This window comes from Mus caroli, chromosome 12 (assembly GCF_900094665.2).
Source record: "Mus caroli chromosome 12, CAROLI_EIJ_v1.1, whole genome shotgun sequence".
NCBI classification, from domain to species: Eukaryota; Metazoa; Chordata; class Mammalia; order Rodentia; family Muridae; genus Mus; species Mus caroli.
Window position 1 is genome coordinate 68,314,588 of NC_034581.1, and position 10,710 is coordinate 68,325,297.

At 45.6% G+C, this 10,710-nt stretch overlaps 1 protein-coding gene across 1 annotated transcript in view; it reads left to right on the top strand.

Moving 5' to 3' along the window:
* Prkch (protein kinase C eta) overlaps positions 1-10,710 on the top strand; it is a 195,795-nt gene that overhangs the window by 130,769 nt on the left and 54,316 nt on the right. The window contains exon 10 of the mRNA XM_021178757.2: positions 7,381-7,535. Within this exon, the coding sequence (XP_021034416.1) occupies positions 7,381-7,535 (155 nt within the window). The remainder of the gene's footprint in view (positions 1-7,380; positions 7,536-10,710) is intronic.

Here is a 10,710-nt window from a genome sequence, read left to right on the forward strand (position 1 = left end):
CATGTTGCTTCAAGACAGAATGTTATTTTTGAGCTCGCTTTCTGTTTTCAGTTTAGTGTATGGGGGCTAATTAACGACTAGGAACTAAAAATCTATACAAAAAGAAAATAGCGGGCCCACATCTTAACTACCTGAAGTTAAAAGTATCACAGTGTGATAGGAAAAGGCAGGAGATGATCTTGAAGGGGCTTGAACAGTCTTCACAGAGGAAGGGCTGTCTCCACCCTGACCTGCGGGGCTAAAAGGAGGTCTTTGGTTATGGGAGAGGCCGTGGTCTATGACACAAGACGGCAGTGCCAGATCACAGAACAAATCACTGGGACACTGAAAACCTAGACGGCCAGATGCAGCAGGAGATAGGAGAGGAAACGCAGAGGCTGAAGAAGCAGTCTCACACCTTTGCTAAGGAGTTTAGCCATAACTGTGGATGTTCAAGGTGTCAGTAAAAGCCCTCCAACTGGAGAACAGCCTAAGACATTCACTCTAGAAAGCCTTCAGGTTACTGTCTGGAGAGGAAGGAGGCAGATGAGTAGGTGAGAAGGCTGAGTCAGCAACTTTTGACCTCCTGGTCCAGGGCCGTGATCTCAGGAGTGGATTGGCGTGGACTGTAAAGGCCTTCATTGGGGGCAATCCAGAAAACAGATCAGGTAGGAGAGTGGGGCTCCATGGCCTTTTGATCTGATAGAAGCTGGAATACAAAATCCTTCGATGCCTGTCTGTGGAGACAGAGAAGAGGAGGGCTACAAAGGGAGGTCCGCAGGAGGGCAGAGATGGGTGGGTGGCGAGCAGGTAGACAAAAGACATAGAAGCGCATTCACAAGAGGAGACTCAACTACTAGGGAGTCAGGTCACCAAAGAACTTGTCTTGGATTGGGCAGAAAGTGGTGGGGTTTTTGGCAGCGACTACAGGGCCAATCTCTCTGCTCCAACCACCATCTGGAGTTTTACTACAGAATTAACAGTGTCCTCTCCCAGAAGAGCTTTTCTAATATGTTTCTACCAACCCTTCATCACGTGAGGGACATTATTGTCTCCCTCACTTGCTGTGATGAACAACCTGATGAAGGTGACTTAGGGAAGGGTTTGTTTTGGAGCTAGAAGCAGCTGGTTAGGTCACATCCATGATCAGGGGACAGAGATGAACACTAGGACTCAGCTTGCTCCCTCCTTTTTTATACAGTTGGGGAACCCCACCCCACAGGATGGTGGCACCCATGTTTAGGGTCTTTCCATGCCAATTAACTTATTCTAGAAATTTGCTCACAAATTTGTCATCTAGGTGATCCTAGATCCTGTCAAGTTGTTTCCCTTGTCTGGTACATAGGCTGGTCAGGATTCATTATAAGACAAGGCTGTAACAAGCTCTGGCCACCAGTGCACACTTGCCTTGGGGGGTTGTGAATTCCTCCAGGTTCAGAGTCCAAGTTCCTAAACCTTTGTTTGCAACGTTGGAGACCTAAGAACCTTACCAAAGATGAGTCTGTCCACACCAGGTATACCTCGACCCCAGGCTTGACCCAAGGGTTGCTAGGTGACTGAATGAACATCTTATGGGGTGTGCAGAATGATGAAAAACAAAACCATTAGACTCCATCTCACTGTTTCTGCTGTGAAACCTTTGCAATCATTCTTAATGTGGTTAAATTCAAGTGGTTTCCAGTTCAGGCATGGTGCAATCAAATTTCCTCACAAGGGTGCTTTCCACCATGACCTCTTTGACGTCAGTAACTGCTTCCTGTTGATGCGAACTCTCTGTCTGTTAACCCAGCTGACAACGTGGTCAGCGAAAAATAACGAAAGAGCGAGGCCTAGGAGACATTCAGCGCTGTGCTGTCTGTTTCCAGAGGCTCTTAATAGCACTCTGCAGCTTTCAATATGGGGCTTGTTATTCATACAGAAACACTTCCCTGCAGCTCTTGGAGTCTGATGAGCATAGATAGGCCTTCCAGTTCAACAGCGCCTCGAGTCACTATCTAAATTATTCATAACCGTAAATGTAATTGCTGTTCTTTGATTTTGTTTTTCTCCATCTTCGCTGTGGCCAATGTGCCGTGACTGTTTCTTATTCAAAAACGTTTCATTCCCAAAACAACATGTCTGCCAATGAAACATTATTTGTAAATCAAAATGATGATGTAGTCTAGTTTTAAACAAAGAAAACTCCTTCTTAGTGTGGCTGTAAGGGTGAGTAAGTGCTACAGAGGGAAAGAGACCTACCACGCTGGCGTGTTGCGGTCAGCCAGGCAGCCCGTTTGTTTTGCAAGAATAATGTTTAAAAATCCAGAAGGCTGAGAATCAGACTCTTTATTCAGTGTTAGAGAACTGGGAAGCTGACTGGAACTGAGTGCTGGCTTGGTATAATTTTGGTTATCAACAGTTTTGTGACTCTTAAAAAATACTTCCTAGAATGAAAAGTCCTTACCTGGTCAAGGTCATTGCCATGTGGCATTAGGAAATGCTTCTGTCGCTCAACAGCTGGGCGTGGAGCTAGGGGGACTTTTATTTCCTTGGACCTGCTAGACTTTGGGTTGGCTTTAAACTGGCTATGTAGCCAGGGCTGTCTGTCTGTGTGTCTGTGTCTGTGCATATATGTGTGTCTATCTGTCTACGTCTGTCTCTCCGTCTCTCCCTATGTATGCGTGTGTTATGTGTGCGTCTCTGTGTGTATGTGTGTCTGTCTCTCTCCTTGTCCTCCTCCCCATGTGTGTGTGTGTGTGTGTGTGTGTGTGTGTGTGTGTGTGTGTGTGTGTCTGCCGGCCCTTGTGTGTTGTATATAATGGGTTACTGTTGGATGGGCTGCAGTTCTAGTCCTGGGGCCATGTTGGCTGAGAATTATGCAAAGGGGGTGATAATAATGATAGTTGCTATCTCGTTTTGAGCACTTTCTGTAGGCCAAATACTGGTCAAAACTCTTGGCTTAACAGAGTTAGTACTTGAATTTAGTCATTTTGACGCCTCCATTTTGCAAGGTGAGTTGAAAGAAGGGAAGGGAAGAGATGAAGGGAAAAAGAGAAAGGAAGAGAGAGAAAATTTGAATAAAGTTCAACAGAAGCTGCCTGTACCTATTGAGAATTTTGGGTCCAAAGGTCAGGCATTATCACAGAGATACCAAGGACTTGGGACTGGGCACAATGTCTTCTTTATCATCTCCTAATAAGTTCTGTTTGTTAGGATTCTATTGAAAGGGCCTGGCACTCTGCGGCCCCTTGCTTCTGTTTATGATCCCACGATCACTGTTCCTGTAGGCAGTTTGCCCTAGATTTTAAATCAGGAAGCTCCTCCCTCCTTAAAAAATTGTATGTATTTTACTTAAAAATTTCCTGGAAGTAACAGAAAACTTACCTGAGGCTATACAAGAAAGGAACTAATGATAAAGATTCACAAATATGAGAGGCATGGTGGTACCAGAAGCTAGGAATTGACACAAGGTACCTTGGTGAGGTCTTCTAAACCCACTCCCTGGTCTTATTTCTGCTCCACTCTATATTTCCTGCTTCATTCTTAACCTTGCATTTACCTATCTGTCTGTCCATCTATCTATCCATCCATCCATCCATGCACCATTCTGTTACACTAAAGAATTTCATGTATTCCTGCCAGAGACAGCTTCAGCTCTCAGAGTCATGTTCTAACTCACAGCTCAGACTGGATTAAAATTCTTTATCTCAGTTTGAATGTTCTGGGAAAGAGACTCAGGAAACGTAGCCTTGTTCCAGTCAGTCGTGGGCTGGAGACACAGCAGTTGTCTGCGTGGCCCTGAACAGATACCTCCGAAGGTGGTCTTCCTGCAGTCATAGAATCATTTTGTCACTTGTCCCATCTTAGTGGAGCTCTGCTACATAGCCAGGCCTTGCCTCATCTAGCTGGGTGTCAGTTTCAACTCCCAGGAGCCACCTAGAATGAGAATGTTGAGAAGTGTCTCCCGCTCAGGGGCTATGTTTATCTCCTGTTGCCAGAGAGCCAGGGCAGAAAGCTGACACAGGCAGTGGGTGACAGGAACCAAGGCATGTGACGACAGGAATTGTATTATTGCCATGCACCAGCTCCTTGAACTCTGTGCCTGTAACTAATACAGGGCGTGGGGACCGAGGGATTTCTGAGTTGCTTTTATTCCCCCAGGTGTTCATCGTTCCTTGCTGACGGCTGGCATTTGTGGTTAGTTGAATCAGAGACCAGAGAGAGGCACACCAGACAGACAAAGGGCTTGGCTTTGAAACTGAAGCTCAACCAGTCTCCTGGACATTGGGTTTCCTACTACACAGGCCAGGGCAAATCTGCCTTCAAAGAGCCAAAGCCACAGGTGACGCTCAGCAGATACTTGGGCTCCGCTTCTAGGAAACTGGATGTTAGGAGTCCTGAAATGGTTGTGTATACAGATTTTAAGTACAGAGAGAATCCCCTGGCTGACTCTGCCAAGGTAGGATTAGCGGAGCCCTCCCTGCCCTAAAAGTAGATCACAGCCACCTTAATCCATTATACAGTCCCTCCCTAATAACACAGGATTCCCCCAAAGGGTTTCATCTTATTTCACAGTAGTGTGGACTGGGCAAGTAACCGTCAGAAGGGGGGCTTTGGGGCTCTCCTCCTAGCTGCCAAGATGTAGCACTCTCAGCTCCTTCTCCAGCACCGAGTCTGCCTGCCTAGACATTGCCATGCTTCACACCATAATGATAATGGACTGAACCTCTGAAACTGTAAGCCAGACAGTTGCCTTGGTCATGGTGTCTCTTCCCAGCAATAAAACCCAAACTAAGACACCCTTTTAGCCGACATTTTAGAACAGGGTCAATAAACGTTCAGGTCTCTAGAAGTTTCTTTGCAATTAAAAATAAAAATAAAAACATGTTGCTGATTTATAAACATAATTCTAGCTTGTACCTGGTCACATGACTTTCATAAGCTAGATCTTGTCTTCATTTCATCCCGGTTGCCTCTCCTCTATCTTGATTTTCCTTTCTCTTTGACTTAAGTGCTGGTAGCAGCTGAGGGGCTGTGAATGGTACCCAGTATTCTAGTTTGGTGCCAGGCCCATAGTAGAAGTGAGACTCTGGATGGAAAGAAGGAAGAACATTGAACAAAACATCCTTAGTTTTAAGTCTGAATATCCCATTTCTCTCCAGATAGAGCAGAGGAGAAAGTGCTAGATTCTGTAGGTCGAGATCTGCCCCCCCAACCCCCCCCACACACACCAGGGCTATAGCAAGAGCTAAGATGGAGGGGAAAGAGAAGACCTGAAGGCAGCATATTCTAGCTTCACACCTGCAGTTTAGACCAGGGTCTGGCCTTTCAGAATTTGGGATATGAAAAAGATATTGTATGTGAAAGAGAATTCCTTCTAAATGTCCTTATCCTCTCATGACCACTGCTGCCGTGGAAACTCTTGCCAAGGACGCTGACAGCAGCTTCAGAATGGCCACTTACCTATGGGCTGACTTCCAGTAAGGGGTGTTCACTTAAATGGGGATTTGAGTGGCTGACTGCTTCCATGAAGGTGACAGTCTGGATCATGAAGTGTGAGGCTGTGCTACTTATTCAGGGATGCTGCAGGGTGGCTTTTCTATCACACCTTCCTCACACCCTGGAGCTACCCCTCCAGTTGAGTTCTACATTAGCATAACAACTTCCCAAGCCTGTATTGCTCTGCTAGCTGTCTCTGGAGTGCTCACCTGCCATCGGAGCCATTTGCTAATGTGCCCCACCCACCAGACTCCAGCCCATAGAATATAGGTCAGCCATTGCTCATGTGAAGCCATTCACCCAATTCTACCCCTCCCTTTGCCAGTTGAACTCAAATGAGGGCCTTTTGCTTAGTCACAAAGCCTGCTATATTTGTATTGTTTTCCCTTGGGCTATGGGGTGACCTGAAAAGTTGAGTTGGTGATAGTCTTTTGTTATTATGAACTTTGCCATTATGTTTTCTCTCTGAAATCAATTCATGCTTCTAGCACATATTATATATATACAATTTCAAACTCCAAGAAAAGGTGGATTCTTGCTTACATACATCCTTTGATAAAATGTCAGCTTGCCCACATAGTGACCACCCACATTCCCACATTCCCATCCCCAGAAAGAACAGCATCGACTCTGAAGGAGATATATATACACATACATACATACAGGGTTGATTCCCTCCCCTTCTGTTGAGGTTTTACTTACTACAGGAAGTAGGAGGGGTTATGGGTTGCACTGCCCTGATAGAGATCAACTTTATAATGCAGCAGTGGTGCACCTGAAAGTGAGTCAAAGCCAGACTCCCCAGCATAGTTCAGTCCATCTGCGCCCCCACTCCCCCTAGCAAAACTGGTAACATTTCAAACTCTAAGGTGGGTTCTTGCTTGTATGCATCCTTTGACAAAATACCAGTTTGCCCACACAGTGACCACACACATTCCCTCCCCCAGAAAGGGCAGCGCTGACAGTGAAGGATGGTCCTCACCTGCAGGTCTTGAGATCAGGCACCTCCCTAAACCTCATGCAGGTGTCAGATATCCCATTCCCTCTACTGCTTCCTTATTGCTTTACCAGAAGGTTTAGACTTGCTGTTTATATTTTAAGGACCCATGTTCCTTGTGCCAGCCTTTCTAGGATGGAACCGATCTGCTCTGTGTGTGTGTGTGTGTGGGGGGCTCTTTGTTGGGTCCCCAGCACCCCATTCAGTGCTCAGTGAAAGAAGTGAGGAAATCCACTGATGCTAGATGTCTGTAAGCATAAGCCTTTACCCTGTGTGTCTCAGGGCAGTGGCTTGCTGAATGGACCTTTCTGTCATTAAACAGTCTGACCATCTGTGAGTTCTTGATGCACTGTGTTCATGGTCCCTGGGTTTCTGCAGAGGGAGCTTGTTAGGAGTTCATTTCCCTGCCTGGTGAGAGTCACTGCAGGTGGAAGCCACCGGTGTGTTTTGCATCCACTTCTAACTCATGGTCTTTTGATGGACCAGAGGACTTTCTACCAGACACTGTCAGTTGGACTTCCATTTGTCTGAGTTGTCTAAAGTGGTTTACCTGTTCTATGTTTTCTGCTCATTTGGGAGGAATGGAGAGCCCTCTCAAGTGCCCTCTCCTCTGGGATTAACCCCGTGTGTACCACTGAAGACACTTGCCTAGGACTTAATGCCCATGCTCTCCTCCCTTAACATGTCAGGCTGGAATGAGAACCAAGGTCTCTTGATGGTTAGAGACGTAGAAAGTCAAGGTTGTATGGAACTACCTTAAAGAGATTTCCATGCCACCCTCCCTAAGAGATCACAGACCTGACCCCACACGGGGCTAACCTCTGCTCCCACATAGCACTCTGCATGCTTCTTGGACTACGTCTCTTCAAGGAGAATGATGCTGGTGAGCAATGAGAGTCTAATCCATTCCCACACGTTTCATTTAGGACCGTCTATTCTTTGTCATGGAGTTTGTGAACGGAGGCGACCTGATGTTCCACATCCAAAAGTCCCGTCGTTTCGATGAAGCCCGTGCTCGTTTCTACGCCGCGGAGATCATTTCTGCACTCATGTTCCTACATGAGAAAGGTATCATCTATAGGTGAGTTTTCACCCCGGGCGCCTCTTTTGAGTCNCCCCCCCCCCCAACCTGGCTCCTCACTTAGCCCAGCCTTTCATTTCTCGTGATCATTGACTCAAGTGTTTAGCATTGAAATTCACAGAAAGCCCAAGAATTCATTAGAGTTATCACAGAGATGAACTCTTGTCTCCAAACTAAAATGTGCAGTCTGGATTCCAGAGAGATTAATATTTATGGATTGGTTCAGCCAGCATTTGCTGCAGTAGCCAAGCCCTGGAAAGTGCTGGAGTCATTAATGTTCTCCTCTTCCCAGTCTAACATTTGAAGTGAGTTGGCTAATGTGGTGGACTCATTCTATTTTAAGAGCTGGCGACTGAGCCAAGGTCTGTGTCTTAACTGTTGCTGATAGTAGCTGTAATGACACCAAGGTCAGATGAGGTGGGTTTGCCTGGCCACAGCTACGCCTAGGAATGGGGCAGACAATGTTTCTCATGTGTAGCCTCAACAGTATTTGGTTACATGTCACGACACAATCCTTTGATCTCAATAGGCTGTAATTTGAGTGGACTCAAAATCCGATTGGTGTTCTCAAGGGATATCTGGTGAAGCATTAATCAGAGAGATGGTGGACCGTGTGTGAACAGAATGGCTAGCAAGTGTCCTGGTGTCCTCTTGATGACATTTTCTGTTCACCTGTAGCCATAGTCCTCCCACTCTGTAAATTATATTAATACCCTAGTTGCCACATGTGATGACTAGTTTTTATGATCAGCCTGACACAATCACAAGAGCCACCTTAAAAGGGACTGTCAATGAAATATTGTGTAGATCAGGTTAGTGTTGGGCATGTCTGTGGGGAATTGTCTCAGTCATGTTAATTGATGTGGGAAGGCCTGGCTTGAATGTGTGTGGTGCTATTCTCTGAATTTGGGCCCCAGATGTTACAAAAGAGGAGAAGGTGAGCTAAGCTTGTATGAAAGTGAGATTAGCCTGTATGCATCCATTTCCCTTGCTCTTGACTGTGGGTGTGAGGGATTAGAAGTTTCAAGTTCCTGTTACCTCATCTTCCCTGCTCTGGTGAGCCTGTGGTGCTTTGAAGGAGAATAGCCCCTGTGGGCTCAGGTATTCGAATGGTTCCTGGTTGGTTGATGGAATTGCTTAGGTGTGGCCTTGGAGAATGTGTGTCTGTGGGGATAAGCTTTGACCATTTAGAAACCCACACCTGGCCAGTCTCTCTCTCTGTCACTGTGTCTCTTTGTGTCTTTCTCTGCCTCTCTCTGTGTCTCTGTCTCTCTGTCTGTCTCTCTTCCTCTTGTCTGGATCAGGATGTAAGTTCTCAGCTACTGCTCTAGGGACATATCTACCGGGCTTCCTGCTATGAATTCACCCCCTGAAACTGTAAGCAAGTCCCCAATTGAATGCTTTCTACAGAATCTCTTCACAGCAACAGAACAGTAAGAGATGAACTGAAACCTAACCTTGTGTGCTAAAATAATCCTTTCTCCCCTAAGTTGGTGTTTGTTCATTTTATCACAGCAACAGAAGTGAACCCAGCAATACACTTGTTTTTCTCTGGTAATACAGTTCTTGCTGTATTACCCTACACTGTAAAACATAAGTCTCTGTTTTATGGTACAATCCTAAGTACTAAAACAAAGAATTTTCTGTCTGAAATTTACTATCTGTGAGTTGCCCGTCTCTACCCTGCATACCCCAAAGAGAGACTCTTACCACATTAACATTTTAAGAACAGTGACCTCACTACTTGGAATGACTTCCATTATAAATCAAGCTAATTATTATCAGCCCCACAATAACTGAATTGTATACACGTTCCAAGATCAACACTTTACCTACATTTGCCCTCCGAATTCTCCTTAACATCATGGTTATCGCCATTGATTAGATAAATAATTCTTAGGGAGATGTACTATCCAGGCTGCTAATAGCTAGAGAACTGAAAGCTCAAACCCTGTCTAACGAACGGTTCTGCTGCCTTCTCTGTTCAGGAGAAACTTGAAAACTGGAGGGCTGGTATCTTATTCTCCTTATGGTGTTGAGATAACTTTTAACCATGAAAATGAAGGCAGAGGGGGATGAGGAGTGAGTCTTAAAGGCTCACGTGGCCTGACTCCTTCGGGCCTCTTTCTCCTCAGAACCCTGCACTGATGCAAGGGCAAGCTTGCTCCTCTAGGTTGAACGCCATACTTCCGTCTGCTCTGTGAATGTTGTTCTACAGAACATCGTCATTGCAGTCGATGGTGTTTCCGGTGAGGCGGCATTGATCCACTTCCTGAAGCTTCCTTTCAGTTTCTTCTACCTGTGGCACAATTCTAATTTTCAATTCAATTCTGATTTTCATTTATTTCACTTACTCTTGAATTCACATTCCCCATGTTCGTAGTCTAACTGATATATATCTGACTTTGAAGGGAGAACTCTTAATCAGGATAGATTAAAGTGCTATTTTTGTTCTGTGGATTTGTTTAATGGGACACTTTTAATTCCATCAGGCTCCTGACTGGGACCAGAGTCTTAAGGGTGAGGCTCTGAAAGCCAAGTGCTTGGAATTCATCCACAGTCGAGGGCGTATCTGAGTTACAGAGAGTGTGGATTAGATGCATGCAGGAATCTAATAATCAACTGAGGAACTTGAGACAGCTCTGTTTATCATGTGTGTCCCAAGATGGCCTTTATAAGAACTAAAATGCTCTCTCTAGAAGATTCCTCTGAGCTGTCTAAATAAAATTGTTGGTTGGATAGTTGGTTGGTTTAGGAGGCTTTAACCTCCTAGGTGTGTGTGGCTTCTTGTTCAGCAAGTCATAAAGATGATACCATTGGCAAGTCCTCACCAAGTAGGATCTCAGAGAAAAGGGGAAGAACTCTCTCCAGCATGAATTTCTCTCTTTCCATTGACTAAATCCATGGGGGAGATCAGAAGACAGGCTGGCCATACTTCTGTGTTTTATAGCTTTTGTGCAGAGAGAACAAAGCCTATGTCCTGGGAGACTCAGCTGCAGAAGGCTCTGCTCTTGTGCTTTTGGTGTAGAGACTGTTGCTGGCCAGAGCCCTGACATCAAAACCAAAGTGAGCTAGAGAGAAGGCAGTCATGGAATCAGCAGGCAGTCATGGAATCAGCAGGCAGTCATGGAATCAGCAGGCAGTCATGGAATCAGCAGGCAGTCATGGAATCAGC